This window comes from Aedes aegypti, chromosome 2 (genome assembly GCF_002204515.2).
Source record: "Aedes aegypti strain LVP_AGWG chromosome 2, AaegL5.0 Primary Assembly, whole genome shotgun sequence".
In the NCBI taxonomy this organism is placed as follows: domain Eukaryota; kingdom Metazoa; phylum Arthropoda; class Insecta; order Diptera; family Culicidae; genus Aedes; species Aedes aegypti.
The window spans coordinates 147,202,822-147,219,998 of NC_035108.1; the positions used below are offsets into that span (position 1 = coordinate 147,202,822).

General features: G+C 40.5%; 1 protein-coding gene across 1 annotated transcript; it reads left to right on the forward strand.

The window, feature by feature from the left end:
• Positions 1-302: 302 nt before the first annotated feature.
• LOC110676106 (tubulin alpha-8 chain-like) lies at positions 303-2,840 on the forward strand. The gene is made up of 2 exons (XM_021842647.1): positions 303-539; positions 1,374-2,840. Exons 1-2 carry the CDS (start codon positions 537-539, stop codon positions 2,715-2,717), a joined length of 1,347 nt encoding a protein of 448 aa, XP_021698339.1. The 5' UTR covers positions 303-536; the 3' UTR covers positions 2,718-2,840.
• Positions 2,841-17,177: the final 14,337 nt, after the last annotated feature.

The following is a 17,177-nucleotide window of genomic DNA, read 5'->3' on the forward strand; positions in this document are numbered from 1 at the left end:
AATAAATTTATGCGCTCATTTGTCTCATCAAACATCGAAATAAGTGACCTACGGGTCAAACTATTGAAAAACAATCAATTCTTTTTAAGTGATTTTGAATAATTTAGCTTATTTGCAACAACTTTTGTTCAAGCACTTTTTTTAGTAACGCCATTTTGACAGTTAAATTGTCGAACAAAGCTGTGGGAAAGAAAGGGTTAAATTTCATTAATTCTTATATATAGGCCTACCCAATACCGAATCAGTCTAATGTGCAAACCTTTTAGAGTAAATATTTTACGCCCCAGCCAACAGTACACGGTGCAAAATATTTCTGGGACTGAGAACCCAACAATCAGTACAACATGAAAAGTACCTTTCCATTGTCAAACAGATGTTTGTCCTTCAATCCAATTTGGGTCATATATTTGACCCCTTGTAGTACAGGCTATGTTAAGTAGGGAAAATAATTGAATGTCTGACATTTTTGTTGTGATTACTGAAAACTCAAAATTCTATTTTCAAATGCAACAAGCATATAATTGTGATACAGAACAATGGTAAGTATAGTAGCTGCAGTTTGATTTGATTTAAAAGCATTTTTCTAAATAGAACATATCACATACAAAGTGAATGCACAGTCATGACAAACATGCTTACAAGGGAAGGTCACGATGGTGTTACACGGGGTTTTCAACCGGACTATTTTTGTTAGATTCTACATGTCGAAATATGAAAAACTCCAAAGCCTTTCGGGTGATGGACCAGTGGTGTAGCCAGGAGGGGCTCTGAAAGGGGAAATTTTGTACGTATACTATATTATTAAGCTAATTGGAAATTTGACAAAAATATTTTTTTGGTGTCTATTGTGATGGTAGAGAACAGAATTGACACTAATGTATGTTTAAAATGTATTTTACATGCCATAGGCGCAATCGGGATGGGTTTAGTATTGGTATACTATTATAATAAAACCAAATTTGTTTTGGTGTCCATATTACATGTTAGTTACGCCAATGTCATGGAAAATACATTTTAAACATACACTAATGTCAATTCTGTTCTCTACCTTCACAATAGATACTAAAAAAATATTTTTGTCAAATTTCCAATTAGCTCGATAATATAGTATACGTGCAAAATTGCCCCTTTCAGCGCCCCTCTTGACTACACCACTGGTCCATCACCCGAAAGGCTTTGGGGTTTTTCATCTTTCGACATGTAGAATCTAACAAAAATACTCCGGTTGAAAACCCCGTGTAACACCATCGTGACCTTCCCTTGTTAGACCACTGCACTAAATTCTGAAAATAAATGATCTAAAGATTAGAAAGCGATACAATGTAATGCCACTTCATATGGTTTACATGACATAATTTGTGGTTCTTCCGCAGCGCGAGGTCATATCTATCCACATCGGGCAGGCCGGTTGCCAGATTGGGAACGCCTGCTGGCCATTGTTCGCGCTTGAGCATGGCGTCGGGGCCGACGGCAAGATTGGCTCGCGGGCCCAAGCTGACGACACTATGCACACGTTTTTCCACGACACCCGATCGGGTCGGGTCGTGCCACGCAATATGTTTCTAGATCTGGAAGAATCGGTGATAGACGACATCAAAAAGGGACCCTATCGAGACCTCTATCACCCACTGTACATGATCAGTGGTAAAGAGGACGCGGCCAATAACTACGCTCGAGGACACTACACAGTTGGTCGTCAGAACCTCGAACCTGTTACGAATGCTATACAAAAGCTTGCGGAGCAATGCGATGGACTGCAGGGATTCTTGATCTACCGTTCGTTCGGTGGAGGCACCGGGTCAGGATTTTCGTCCTTGCTGATGCATCAAATTGCTATGGACTTTGGCAAAATATCAAAGCTGGAATTCTCCGTATATCCTGCTCCTATGATTTCAACATCCGTCGTCGAGCCTTACAACACTGTGCTGACCACGCATACCTCCATGGAATCTTCCGATTGTTGCTTCATGATGGACAATGAAGCCACGTACGAGATATGCTCCAAAAACCTTCAAATTGGTAGACCGGACTATCGGCATTTGAACGGACTGGTCGCTCAAATTGTATCATCCGTGACCGCCTCGCTGCGCTTCAAGGGAACGATGAACGTGGATTTGAACGAGTTCCAAACTAATTTGGTTCCCTATCCTAGGGTACATTTCCCTCTGGTGTCGTATGCTCCTCTTTTATCAGCCTCAAAAGCCCAACACGAACTCTCCTCCGTAGCCGAGATAACCAACGCGGCATTCAGCCCCCAGAACACGATGGTTAAGTGCGATCCCAGAAGTGGCAAGTATATGGCGTGCTGTTTGCTCTATCGGGGAGACGTCGTTCCCAACGATATCAACAACGCGATCACGGCCATCAAAAACAAACGGAACATCATATTCGTCGATTGGTGTCCGACGGGATTCAAAATAGGCGTTAATCAGCAATCGCCGGACATCCTACCGGGAGGTGACCTGGCCAAACCCAAGAGGGCCGTTTGCCTGCTGTCCAATTCGACGGCCATTGCCGGAGCTTGGGAACGCATGAATTACAAGTTCGATCTCATGTACAGGAAGCGCGCGTTTGTCCATTGGTACGTCGGCGAGGGCATGGAGGAAGGCGAATTCAGCGAAGCGCGGGAGGATTTGGCCGCGCTGGAGCAGGACTATATTGAAGTCAGTTGTGATAGGGCCGCTGAGGGTGAAGATTACGGTGATGATGAATATTAGGTGTTGAGTTTTTTTTGGTTTTGGTCATGTCTTGTTTGTCTTTTTTTTATGAAATGAATGTGTTAGAATAATATATGTTTGATAATTTCTGAAAGAACGTCTGCTTCTTTATATTAATAAATTCTTAAATGAGAAAAATTGAATTGATATTGATATTGACTTGTATTGGTATTCTATGAGCTATTTTTTGGTGGACTCGATAGACTTGATCTCCTGGGAAACGGGCAGGATCTTGTGCATAGCATAGCATAGACTGACTGTACATGTCAATGGTTGCTACTCCGTGATTGATCGGAACAGGTAATAATTGCATTGCGATCCAAATTAATAAGGGATACGAGTTTCCGCTTACTCTCGGAGTGCAATTTCAGCAGATCTAATATTATTGATCAATAACGGCGCCGGCCAAGTCCTTACAGTCAGTTGGGATGGGGAAGGAATGTTAGAGTGTAATGATTGTTGGTTCTAGAGACAGAGAATACCTCTGCATCTCCACAATCACCACGGGAAGGGTGTTTATTAGTGGAGGAGGAAAAGATCTGGGAGTCACCTGTGGTCGGTCATGCGATCCATGGATATGGAGGAAAAATACGACTTATACTTAAAGCTAGCTGTGCATTTTTGTCTCAAGAAGAAAATTCTTTGGTAGATGTTAAAAAAAATACGTCAACATTCATAATGTCGAACAATTAAAAAAATATTTTAAGTAATGTCAAAAATTTTATATGTATATTAGAATTGTATAAAACAGGCATAATGCCGACACTTGTAGTGACGAACCATACAAAGTTTGATTGAATATTACATAAAAGTAACGCTCTCATGAAAAAATGTGTTAGCATGAAACGAGCTCACCAGTTGGTAATCCATCCTCGACTGAACACGAATATCTTTTCACACGCACACAGCGCGAACAGCAAACGGCGCCCCGAAAACGAATCGTCTTGCTTGGGCTTTCTTAAGCACTCAGGCGTTAACCACTTGATTCTACCCTTGTGTCCCAGTAACTCAAACAAAATTTTCATTTTTTTTAATTATTGCTTTTAAAAACATTATTATAGTGCTGTTAGACCATCCTTATGGAATCATATAATATCGAGAATACGGAACGGACCATTTCGCAGCCGATTTCCGTAGGGTTGGACTATGCTATGAATCTTTAGCCCTGTAATGTTAATTGTGACCTAGGTTCCACATACTTCATATCGCTTAAATGTCTTCAATGAGTTTGTATAAGTTAATTGCACACTATCTGCATGTATGGACCATGTAGAATCAATAATCGCATAAGTAACCTTTATTCAAGAACTGAACATTTTTCAGAGAGTCCATTTAAAATCAGTTTTCTAATTCTCGGATTTTTTTTTTTCGCATACCTAAGAAATTTAAAACGTGACAAGCCAAACCATGTCACGCTTACAAAATTTCCGGAGGACTCATACAAAAACCGTGACAAAGGCGGTCGAAAAAGTTGAAATTTAGCATGACATAATTTGTGTACCATCCCTTATAAGAATCGACTAATTACCTTTTCAGTGATCTTTCAAATAACTTTCAAGAAACTGGTCAATTATCGCCTCGATTCCCGTCGCAAAGGTCCCATTAAAAATTTGCCATGGACCTAAATGTAAATCCAGTAAATCTATCATGTACCTTGCCAGAAATCCCCAATAACCATTCTAGAAATGTTTCAAAGATGTTGGTAATGTGCTATAAGTTATTTTTTTTTAGTTTGCTGTCAGTAACACAGCGTAACAAAAACTACATTTTTGCTTGTCTCAATTAAATTATGTGTCTCTAGTAGATTTGGGATCGCTGAATCGAATGCGGTTCTCAGAAATGTTCCAGCACGTCACAATTTTTAGCTACAGGTAGCCGAAGTTGTATAAAACACTAGTTTAATGGATGTTTACATGAAATTTTAAGTATGATTAATTGAACTTTTTTGTGGTTTAACCCAGCAAGCAAACAAAACAGGACTTCAACTATAATTTGACTTCAGATATAATTTGATTGAAATTTCTCGATAAAAACAATATTAAGTCGATTTTTTCAACATGCTTGCAGTCTCCATACAAAACTCTTCGTTTCTCTTATATGGCAAAATACAATACTTTTCTAAAACACCAAAAAAAGCTTTTAAGCGTGGATAGTATTATGAACTTTGCTGATAAATATTGTTATACACATAAAGTTTGAATTCTGTGGCAAATTAAGCGAAGAAATTGTCTTACAAGCTAGCAAACTTGCATGCAAGGTGGCTGAAATAGTACACTCAAAATAATCCAAACGTCATTGTTACGTGAGAACATACGTGATTTTTTTCCATCGCACTTTTCACGTAGCTCTTACGTAAATCATAGGTAGCCCAGAATGAACGCATGAACTTTGGAAGTTCGTCCATTCCACCGTCGCTAAACGTAAGAGCTACGTGGATTTTCCGGTAGCCTTTACGAAGCGTTTCAATAGGACCTAGATGTACTAACTGTAATAAAGACCAATCTTATTTCTAACCCAAGTAACATTGGTAGCTGAATAACAGTTTATTCAGCTAAAAAGAGGCTGTATAAACCGCATTTTAGCTGAATAAGCTGTTATTCAGCTATCATTATTACTTGGGAATAGGCTTTGGAAGAAAACTAATTCCCAATTGGAAAATGTAAACAAACTTAAAAGATTGTGATATTTTTATTGTCAATCTTGTAAAATATCGTGAACAGGGTTTTAAGTCAGGGAACTATCAATTGGTTCTCCAAGGGGTTTTTAAAACACAAGTTGTTCGGTTGAGTACCAAATGATTTCTGACCAGATTTATTTCTCCTGTTTATCATTACACTTCTATCTTCCCTTTTCTTTATACCTTTCTCTTTTACGCATGCATCTCTCTTTCTCACTATTCTTGATTTACATTTTATGTTCGAAACCGGTGTCTTCCTATTTTACCGAATGTCATATTGAACTTGCATACCACAACTCCTCATCCCTTTAAGAAATTACTAAACATTTGTATATACAATTATCCAAACAGTTGTTCAACTAAAATTCATCAATCTTAGCATTTCCGATAGCTTATCTAATAATAAACAAAATCTTTCTTCCTTTTCTTCTTCGATCTTCTTTCACTTCTTCTGATAGGATTCTGTTGAATCTCTAAATTTTCATCTTCAAAACTTAAACCTTCTAAATCTTGTTCTTGAAATATAGACGAATCGGCAGGGTAACCGTAGAACGACGAACTTGATTCTGAAAATTCATCTTCTTCTCTTCTTCTTTTTCTATTATTATCTTCTACATTTTCTTCTTCATCACCTTCCTGCTGCTGTAAACAATCTGCGTGCGGCCGATGCGCTGCATCAACTGCACCCATCAAACTCTCTCCTCGAAAAACTACTTTGTGATCCCTTTTGTGGTATGAATCAGGCTGCACTTTCAGTTGACGCTTGTGCGCCCAAATCATCCTGCCACCGAGGGAAACTCTTAATGTCGTCAACCGTTTCCTTTTCCGTCAAAGCATTAATCCTCCCTGATGGTGTCGAAGGTCTAGCAAAAGTATTTCTCCATCCCTGATAAAAAACGTCCAGCCACGTACGACCCATCAATGGTACAAACTCGTTGTCGCACCGGAGTACTACCAGAGAAAGTTCTCTGCTGATGTCTCCTACCTGTATTGGGACGAAAACTTTTCCTAAAATCGCCAAACGCATTCCATCTATAACTACTAACTTTTTGTTGCAAGGTTTCAAGGAACGGGTACTGAAATTTCTCAAAAACAAATTTTCCGAAATGACGCTCTCTGCAGAGCCGCAATCAATTTCCATTGTTAGCCTCTTTCTGTCCGCTAAAACTTCAACATAACACGGTTCGCTAATCTTCTTAACCGCCGAAATCATCATGCAAGGGGATTCATCTTCCGATTCTGTATCTGTGTCATGTAAATCCGTCTTTAATCTCTTAAATAACGCGGATGTAGAAGCTTTTGAGGATTTAGGCGACTGAATACGGTTAACACTGCTTCTTTCCTTGCTTGGGCTCTTTTGGTTCAGCTTGTGACAAAACTTTCTAGTATGCCCGCGTCTTTTACAAAACGAGCATAAAAATGATGGTTTCCCACCATTGTTCTCGCGACGCTCTTCAAACCTGCGGTTTCTCCGGCCTCCTCTAGAAAACGATCTATCTCTGCTGTAACTCCTACTCCTGCTTCGACTTCTACGTTCAAATCTAACGCGAGAACGATCTACACTAGCACCAAGTCTTGCAATGACGTTACCTCGGGTACTGGTCCTTTTGTCATCGTCTTCCTTCAAATAACGCGTCCTGTCACTAGAGATCTCCTGATTGACGATGATACGCTCAGCTTTGGAAGCAGTGAGATCGTCTTCATCAAATAATCGCTTATGCAACTGCCGATCCAAAACACCGATTACTAATACATCGCGAATAGCTCTCTCTTTAAAACCACCAAAATCGCACTCTTCGGCCAATTGCTTGACGGCAAGTGTGGGGTTCGGATTACTCGTAGAAGTACACTTTCACGTTTCTCACGAATTCTATACACAGTCTATATTTTGCTCAACAACCGCTACATCCAACTTCCCTTGCTGACACTGATCTTCTTCCCTTCTCTCCTCTCTACCATCCATCATCCTACACTGAACTAAAACAGCTTTATTTATATTTAGGATTCAACCGAGGGTACGACCCTACAACCCCCCCTTAACTTATTTTAGTGTGGCAGGTAGTCCAAAAACCTAGCAGCACAGACAAACAGACGTAACACTTAGAACAAATCTCGATCAAAACCATAGTCACGAGGACATGTACGCCCAATGCTAAAATCGGTGTGTTTGGCCGACGGGCCAACAGATGGCGGTAGTGTGTAAACGTCACACACGTACAAAAACGATGCGAACGCTATGGGTGGCGGATTGGCCACCTGACATATATTTGAATCGACCGTTAAAAAGGAAGTCGATGGACAACGATAAGAGTGTGACGTCTGTTTGTCTGTGCTAGCAGGCTCTTTCCTATTTCGTTGCAAATGTAATCTTCGATCGATTAGTTCCCTAGCCTCAGTTGAAACTTGAATATCCTCATTTCCAGCAGCTAGACTGTGTTCTGCTTCTTCGTTTGAAGGCACTGCATCATTGCTGCTCTCGCAAGTTGAAGTCACATCTGACAACTTTTTGAGATGTGAGATGTTACGGCGACATTCCTTACCAGTTTCCAACGATTTTATGGTCACATCCGCTCCCCGTCTTCGAACAACAGAATGCTCTTCTGGTGAGAAATTTGTGCTAAGCTTATTCTCTTTGCGAAATCTTTTAACCAATACCTTATCGCCCACCTCAATGTTGCTTTGACAAGCTCGTCGTTTTTGATCAGCGTAAACCTTCCCCTTTTCTTTTTGTTCTCGATCGCGATCACTGACTCCTTCATCGGCTGAAACCTCACGTGGTATTTGCGGTAGTTTGCTGCGAATTCGCCTTCCAAACATTAGGTCAAAAGGACACCGTCCTGTTGTAGGATGAGGAGTAGAATGGTAGGACAAGATGTATTGATCCAGAACTCTTCTCCAGTCTTGACCTAACTCCTGAGCAATCTTTAGTCGTTTCAAAATGGATCGATTCTGTCGCTCCACTTCGCCATTTTGCTGCGGCCAGTATGGAATGGTATTCACCAGACGAATCCCCATCTCTTCACAAAAGGTGCTGAACTCTTCACAAGAAGTACTCAACTGAGGACCGTTATCTGCGCGTAAAGTTATGGGCACCCCGTAACGGCAAAAAATCTTAGACAGCTGTAAAATAGTGTCGTTTGCTGTAATCTGTGTCATCTCACAAATTTCTATGAAGCGACTGTAAAAATCCACAACAACGAACAGTGTCTGTCCCTCTGGTAATGGACCTAAAAAATCTACCGCAACTTCTTCCCAGGGCCCATAAGGCATCTCCTTACGAATCATCGGTACAGGTGGATCCGGAGCAGCAACCAAAGCACATGAGCGGCATTTCTTCACAAAATCCTCTACCGCTGAATCCATTTTAGGCCACCAAACAGCACAACGCAAATGAGCCTTCATCATTCGCATACCGATATGTCCTTCGTGGGCAACACACAACACACGGTGACGCAGCACAGCAGGTACAACAATTCTGTCAGTTCTCAAAAGGACATCATCACAACGACATAGTTCGTTGGCAACTATACGATAAGCCAACGGAATCTCATCGACCTTATCTTGATCCAGACACTCTAGAATTTGGCAAATCTCCGGATCTTCTCGTGACTCTTTAACTATTTCCTTCCAGTCTAATGCAGCTGTTGTTGCTGCATACAGAGCAACTTGTCTGATCGCAATTTCTTCTGATGGATCAAATGGGATCGGTTTGAGTGTCGCCAGCCGAGATAAAACATCTGCTACGTTTTTCTCGCCAGGTATGTAGATAACTCTGTAGTCGAATGCTTGAAGCCTCAATACCCAACGTTCGATTCTAGCACAAGGTCTCCAGCGCACGGTGAACAAGAACTCCAAGGCCTTGCAATCAGTCAAAATATCGAATTCATTTCCGTACAAATAGGTGTAAAAACGCTCAACGCTCCATACGATAGCCAAGGCTTCCTTCTCGGTTTGGCAGTACTTTTTCTCCGTCTCTGTTAAAGATTTTGAGGCACAACTGACGACTCGACTACATCCTGACCTATCTGTTTGAAGGAGCAGGGCCCCTAGCCCCGTTGGACTAGCATCAGCCATGACTGCAGTGCGGTCTTCAGTGTTGAAGAATCCTAATGACCCGGCATTGGCCATTGCAGCTTTGATTTGTTCAAAAGATTGTTGATGTTGCTCAGTCCAAACAAACGCACAGCCCTTTCTTGTTAACTGTCGCAGAGGTTCATCGAGAGTAGCCAAATCAGGAATGAATTTGTTTAAATAATTTGCCAATCCCAAGAAACTGCGGACCTCCGATTCAGAATCAGGTTGACGGAAGGACAGTATTGTTTCAATCTTTGAACTCAATGGATATATACCTTCAGCTGAAATAGTATAACCCACAAAATCAATTTTCTTTGCACGAAATACGCATTTCTCCCAGTTGAGTTGGACTGACGGATCGTTAAAACGTTTCAATACTTCATTAAGCCTTTCGTCGTGTTCTTGTAGATCCTTTCCTTCAACTACTACATCATCTAGATACCAATATGTTCCAGTGCAACCCGCTAATATCTGGTCCATGACCTTTTGGAACAGTTCCGGAGCACAGACCAATCCAAAAGGAAGTCTTTTAAACCGAAAAAACCCCTTGTTCGTGATAAATGTGGTGACATCTCTTGACGCGGGAGCTAATTCAACCTGACAAACACATCATAGATAGTTGCAATTGCTTTATTTAGTCATCTCTAACGACCTACCTGAAGGAATGCGTCCTTGATGTCCAACTTGCTCCAAATCTTACCTTCACCTAATCTGGCCATGTACTCATCCACCACAGGCATCGGATGACGTTCACGAAGAACCGCTTTGTTCACTCGCCGCAGATCAAGGCAAATTCTCGGCTCTCCATTGCTTTTTCCCACTACGACCAGAGGGGAAACCCAAGTGGCAGGGCCGTGCTTGACTTCAATAATATCCGTTGCTAACAGTTGATTCAACTTCTTGTCCACTGCAGCCTCGAGTGGAATTGGGACGCGTCGAACCGGTTGAAAAACAGGCTTAACTTCCGGATCTGTATGGATGTGTACCTGCACGTCTTTAATCTTTGGAAAAGGTTCGACCTGATGTGCGATACTGTTGACTTGCAGCCCTACTTGAAGGATCCCCAGTTGCTTGGCCGTTTGGTCTCCCAAAATGCTCCTTTGTCCACCTTTGATGACGAAAAACTCCGCCCGAACAGCCTTATGCCCAACTTTAACATCAGCCACGAAAGTTCCAAGTATCGGCAGAGGATTATCGTTTGCATAGCCTTTGAGAATTTTACTGCTGCCTTTCACGCACTGGTGTACTACAATACAAGCCTGCTTGAGGTTCTCCCACACATTGGCAGGAACAAGATTCACATCAGATCCAGAGTCAACTAGTAGATCCAACTGAATTCCGCCAACCACACATGGCACTACGTTGGATTCGTTGCCGGAATGGAATGTATAGTAGGTTTTCGATGATTCAGCCTCCTGGACAGCTAGCTCAGGGGCGGACTCCTCTACAGCTCTCACGTTTTTCGTCAGCGGTGGCTGCTTCCTCTTTCGGGATCGACAGCTCGACTCGAAGTGACCAACTCGTTTACAGGCATGACAAACTTTTCCTTTTGCTGGACAGGTTTCGGAAGTAGAAATATGATCACGGCGACCACAGTTATAGCAAGTATATCCGTCCTTTCCACTAAACTTTCCCTTGAATCCCGTAGACTGATAGCGAAACTTCTTCTGAAGTGAACCCGATTCGTTTCCAATTCTCAAAACCTGCTGTCCAAAACCTGCTTGTTCGTTCCTCCTGTTAAAACCTTTCACCTGATGATCTATCCCTTCCAACGTCACACCTAACGACTCAATCTCCGCCAAGCACCTATCTTGCTGTAGTATCCTACGCCGCAGTTCTTCAGACTGGCACCCTTCGATGATAGTATCGATAAGGAATATTTCACTCAACACCTCTTTAACTTCTTCCGGATATTTGTCAAAGCCGCAATCGGAAATCTGTTGTCTCAAACGTAGAATGAAATCGGCGAACCGTTCTCCTTCCTTCTGCTTTATCTGCCGCAACTTGTACCTCTCCAAACAGTCTTGGCGATACGGCTGGAAGAATGCATCTAATGCATTGACCGCCACATCATACCACTGCCTCTCAAGAGAAACCAATGGGAAGTTTTCTCTGTCCGGCAAATTGTGGAACACCCGTTGCAGTTGTGGACCGCCTAGATGTAGTAACTTCGCTCTTCTCTGCTTTTGGTCACAAATTCCATAAGCATCAAAGTAGCACTCAAGAGCTCCTTTCCAGGTCTTCCACTCCTTGAAAAGCTTTTGCTTTTCAATTTCTTTGCAACGAAATTGTGGGAGTGGCCGGGAGTCTTCCATCTGCAATTATAACACAATTTCGAAATTCTAAACCAACCGTTTCACGAGCTTGCATTTGAATATGTTTATTGTCATATTTGTTTATCTCAATTCGTCATATAAAATAATAAAGCAAAACACGAGAAAATCATATTTTATTTGATTCGTATACTTCAACTAATTAACTTTTAGAATACATTTGCAACCGAACCCGTGAAATTATATTTCACCTCCTGTCCATTGACCAGGTACACATACTCATTTGTAAATTATACCCGGGAGCATATCGCACACTCCCCCCCTGCTATGCCAACAGGTACATTCATATTTCACAACAGTACCCGTGAATAGACATTCACCTCCTGTACACTTACAGGTACAAACAACTTCACTGTGACCCGGGACCAAATTTCCTTTTTGATCCCCTCCTGTTACCTCAACAGGTACACTCTAGAAAATAACGCTTCTTCTTATCACTCCCCATTTGTAGCATATAAGTCAATGTTTTGTTAGCATCCATCTCAAAGACTATCATCAACTGCTCCCCTGTTTATTTTATTTCATCCGAACATTTTCAACAGGTCAACATTTTCTCATACACCCCTTCGACTTCAGAAAATCGGCATTACACACATACTATTGCCCGTCAGTAAAATGAAAGTATGAGCCAAGAAAATTTGACGCCATCTTCCACCTCTTTGCCAGCGGAACACAATGGTATAATGATAATCTCAAAACACTATTTTTCGGAAATCCATTTCTTACCTTCAATCCTCTATCTTCGTCGCCACTTTGTGGGGTTCGGATTACTCGTAGAAGTACACTTTCACGTTTCTCACGAATTCTATACACAGTCTATATTTTGCTCAACAACCGCTACATCCAACTTCCCTTGCTGACACTGATCTTCTTCCCTTCTCTCCTCTCTACCATCCATCATCCTACACTGAACTAAAACAGCTTTATTTATATTTAGGATTCAACCGAGGGTACGACCCTACAGCAAGGACAAAATCGATTGCTTTTTCGTATTGTCCTTGGCGACGAGTCCAAAATTTATAGCTATGTATGACATCTGACTCCTTTTTATCGAAACGCTTTGTCAACTCCTCAGTCATTTGCTTGTAGGTCAAGTCTTTAAAATCTTTACCCGGGAATAAAAGCTTTAATTGGGTAAAAACTTCACGGCCACATACCGCCAAGAACGAAGTTTTGTACTAGTCTTCCTTGATATTGTTATGCAAAAACAGCCATTCTAACTGCTCTTGGTATTGAGCAAATGGTATGGTACCAGGCAAATAAGGCTCAGTAGTGGTTTGCAACATACTGAAAGCTTTTCAGCCCGAGAACGCAACCGACTCCCAGCAGCAACAGCCCAACAGCAGCACAGCAACCTCCGGAATCCCATCCTCGTCGCCACTGTAAAATATCGTGAACAGGGTTTTAAGTCAGGGAACTATCAATTGGTTCTCCAAGGGGTTTTTAAAACACAAGTTGTTCGGTTGAGTACCAAATGATTTCTGACCAGATTTATTTCTCATGTTTATCATTACACTTCTATCTTCCCTTTTCTTTATACCTTTCTCTTTTACGCATGCATCTCTCTTTCTCACTATTCTTGATTTACATTCTATGTTCGAAATCGGTGTCTTCCTATTTTACCGAATGTCATATTGAACTTGCATACCACAAATCTGAGCATTTTGAATCCTGTTTCCCCAATTTTGTGGATTTGGTCTGTCTTGTTGAAGCCTTCCCGTGCTATAATTGATAGAAGTTATAAATCAGGTATAAAATATAAAGTAATGCAGGGATTCTTCGGTATTCGAAGCATATTTACCTTGAAATCAATCTTACACAGTGTTTAAAGCAGCAGCAGCTTCTGAAGTTCTTCAAAAATCAAGCGGGCGCCATCTTAGGATTTGAGCTCAACATCGAATGTACGTACACTATGCAGATGCCAAAATGAACTTAGGCACCTACGTGAATTCCACGTAAGTGCGATAGGTATCCTCAGTAAACATTACCGAGTCACTATTTGGTGGTTATGAACAGTCTTCCAAATTGCCTTTGCATTTCGTTGCTTTAATGTATAAAACAAAGAGAAAGAGAATGCACGATCCTTATTTTACAATCCAACAAGGCTTTGATTTGCTCCAATAATTTCGGTGAAAATACTGCATCATTTATTTGAATCATTTGTGGCTCCTTCGACTTAGCGCACTAGGCTGCAGGATGATAACAAACATTGTTGGTAGGCTTAGCAACCAAGAATGTTTTCTTTTCATTGCAAGGTCAAAAAGTTCTTGTCAGTACCTATCCAGTGGATGAATCGGCGCAATGTATTTCTTCTGATTTCATAAGACTGGGTGCCAAACCAAAGCAATTAAAATTATTGACAGTCTGATCTGCAATGTTTTTAAACATACACAGCGGGGATTCGCTGGTTGGAACACGACTGCCTTCCATTTAGCAAATCCGACCAGTTAGTTGGAGCGACTAACAGCTGGTGAAAATGTTCCAGACTAACGCATCTGGAGCGCAAATCCTTACGAAATATGTGCGTACATACACATTTGTTCTATATAGGGACACTTCAATGCCGATGTGGGGTATTAAGAGGTGCGGGCGAACATCAAATCAGTATTTGTGATAACATCAGTTTTGAAGTGGTAGTTGTGCAATGCCAACTTCGGCGAGCCGAAAGTTCACGAAGCAGCCGAAGATGACGTCACGTTGAGGAAACTGCGAACAAAATTTTTCGCAGCCCTGTCGTCACCATCAGCTGATCGTTTGTTTACATCTTTTTCGTGACTAATACAAGCAAACACATACTAAGAGCCGGACCTGTTATATATGACATTGCTTCAATGCGCCGGTACTCAGACGTCAAATCAGTTTGACATCTTTTCTTGGCATTCGAGTGCTTTTAAGTTGGATTTTTTTTTCAACCACCGAACATCCAACCAACGAGTCATTCCATGTAATGGACCCCCAGCGAGCAAATTCCCATTATAAATTGTCTCTTGCCAATAGGAAATATATTGCTGAGTTAAGTGATGATAAGCTAATAACTGCAGTACTAGCAGAATACTGACGACATAAATGACCTTAACTAACGAAAATATAACTGACCTTTACATCAGACTCTTTTTTTATTTTTCGTAGAAAGAGTTAATCTTTAAACGAATGATATTACTCATATAAATTATAAGTTTATACCCATGGTAAGTACATTAGACTACAACACTTTTATTTATTTACTATACTGTTTACATTGCCCTTTAGATAGGTTTGAAATAGGTTTCAAGAAGTTCCAATTGAAAGCTCGTTGAATACCGCATTTTTGAAAGGGGTAGTTTTTATGCTTACCAAGGCTGGCAATCCGAGGTCTAGAGTATGCAGTTTGCGGTGAAATGATTTGAATCAATGATGCATTATTTTTGATCAAGTGAGCACAGGAGCAATTGAATTGAAAAGGCGTGAATCCTACGCGAAGCATTGATATTTTCAAAGCATGCTTTTCAAAATATCTGTGCAGCAATGATGATCTTTGAAGACTGGTTATGAATAGTTTAGTCATCTTTATCTTAGTCAGATGAAGTGGAGGTAAAATTAATTTGGAATGATCTACGTGATTTTTCACGTAGCGATGACGTTTGGATTTTTTTGAGTGTAAAATTTTGCATTTTCAACAGCCAATAGGGAGCCGGATCGAATTCTTGGCACTTTTGATTCACTTCGGCAGTGGGGTTTTTTGAAAGCTACAATGCTCATATTCGGCCACAATATGCGTCATAGTGAAGTGCTCCTTATTGCAAAGTTTCAGACAATTCGGCAGAGAAAAAAACCCCATTCCAAAGTGAATCATGGAAGTGCCCAAGTAGTTCTGCACCCTATCTCAATAACTAGACGTGCTGTGATATTTTTGGCACTGGATTCAGCAATCCCTAATTAAGTAAATAGCGGTATTTTGATGTTTGAGACAAAATCGTGTTCCGCAGTGTAATCTAAAAAAAGTATTTCACGAGAAATCGGTACAATTGTTGAAATAAAACTACAGATCAACTTTACAGGAAACCAACGATTTTCACATGATTTGGAATAGAAATCGTTTACTAGCTTTACAAGCTTACCAAAAGTTAGCCGTGCACTTCCTGTCAAAGTTTTCTAGTGTAGTACTTCAAGTTGTAATAAATCGATGCGCCGTAGCGTGCGGTTGGCCAGGTTGGCACCCGCCAAGGGCGCCAGCCTAAAGGGGGCGCCAAAATGTGTAAATCACTTGGTAAAATTTTAGTAAATTAAAATATTAAATTAGGGTTTCTTATTAATAACAATCTCAAAAGAATTCTTAGGCATTATAAAGAAAATATCAAACATGCCTTGTATTTTTTAAGTTTGAAGTCCAAATAATCTATCTATCTATCTATCTGCCTTTTATCTTCTTCTTCTTCTATATAAATAAAAATGGAATGGTGTTTGTATGTCACGAAATGACATACGAACGGATCAGCGGATCTGAATGATTCTTTCTCCGTTTTGTTTGTCACGGGTTCCGATGTGTTTGTGTGTATAAAAATCCCAGGATATGCACCGGGAAAGTCGGAAAAACGAGAGTGAACGGAACTGTCGTTTTGTATGGGACGAACCACAGCATTTTTCTACAGCCTACTTGATGGCAAGACGAAGTTTGTCGGGACCACAAGTTATACATAAATTTAGTTTGTTAATGAGATGAAATAAAGATTTTGTATATGCTGGGAAGTTAGACTGTATGTTTCGATTACTCGATTAATGTATTAAAATTACAAGAAATACTTTCCCACCTATGACTCTTTAAGAAGTTGACAGGCCATATTGAAATTCTACTAAGCCGTGGTAAGGATTGCAGCATAATGACTAAAGTCATAGAACACAATCTCACTGCATCCCAAGCTGGATCCTAAAACAATTTTTCATACAATATTGAACATGAATCTAACATTAGTTTGAGTGGGATACACGAAACACTAGGCAAAACTTCAACAGCAAATTGGGCAAGATTTTCGCAAAACCGAGGACGGGATTCTAAGCGAAACTCTCGCTTCATCTTGATCGGGCTTTCACATAATTCTAGGTATGTTTCTGACAGAACGTTGTGGATTTTTTTCAAATATCTCTGACCTTTTTTAAATTTAAAATTTCTGAACCTTGCCGATAATTCTCACAGCAGGCATAATTTTACAATCTGTAATACATTATAATAACCTAAAAAATGTTCTACACTAGCTGATACTCGTTTGGTTCTCAAAAAAAATGTAGTAGAAAGGTTGATTGTAATTATTTAGACCTCTTTAGCATTGTAGATTTAAACACCTTTCAAAAAGTTTGCCTGGTTACGATTTTCCTTATTCATTTGATTTTTTTTTTTCAAAT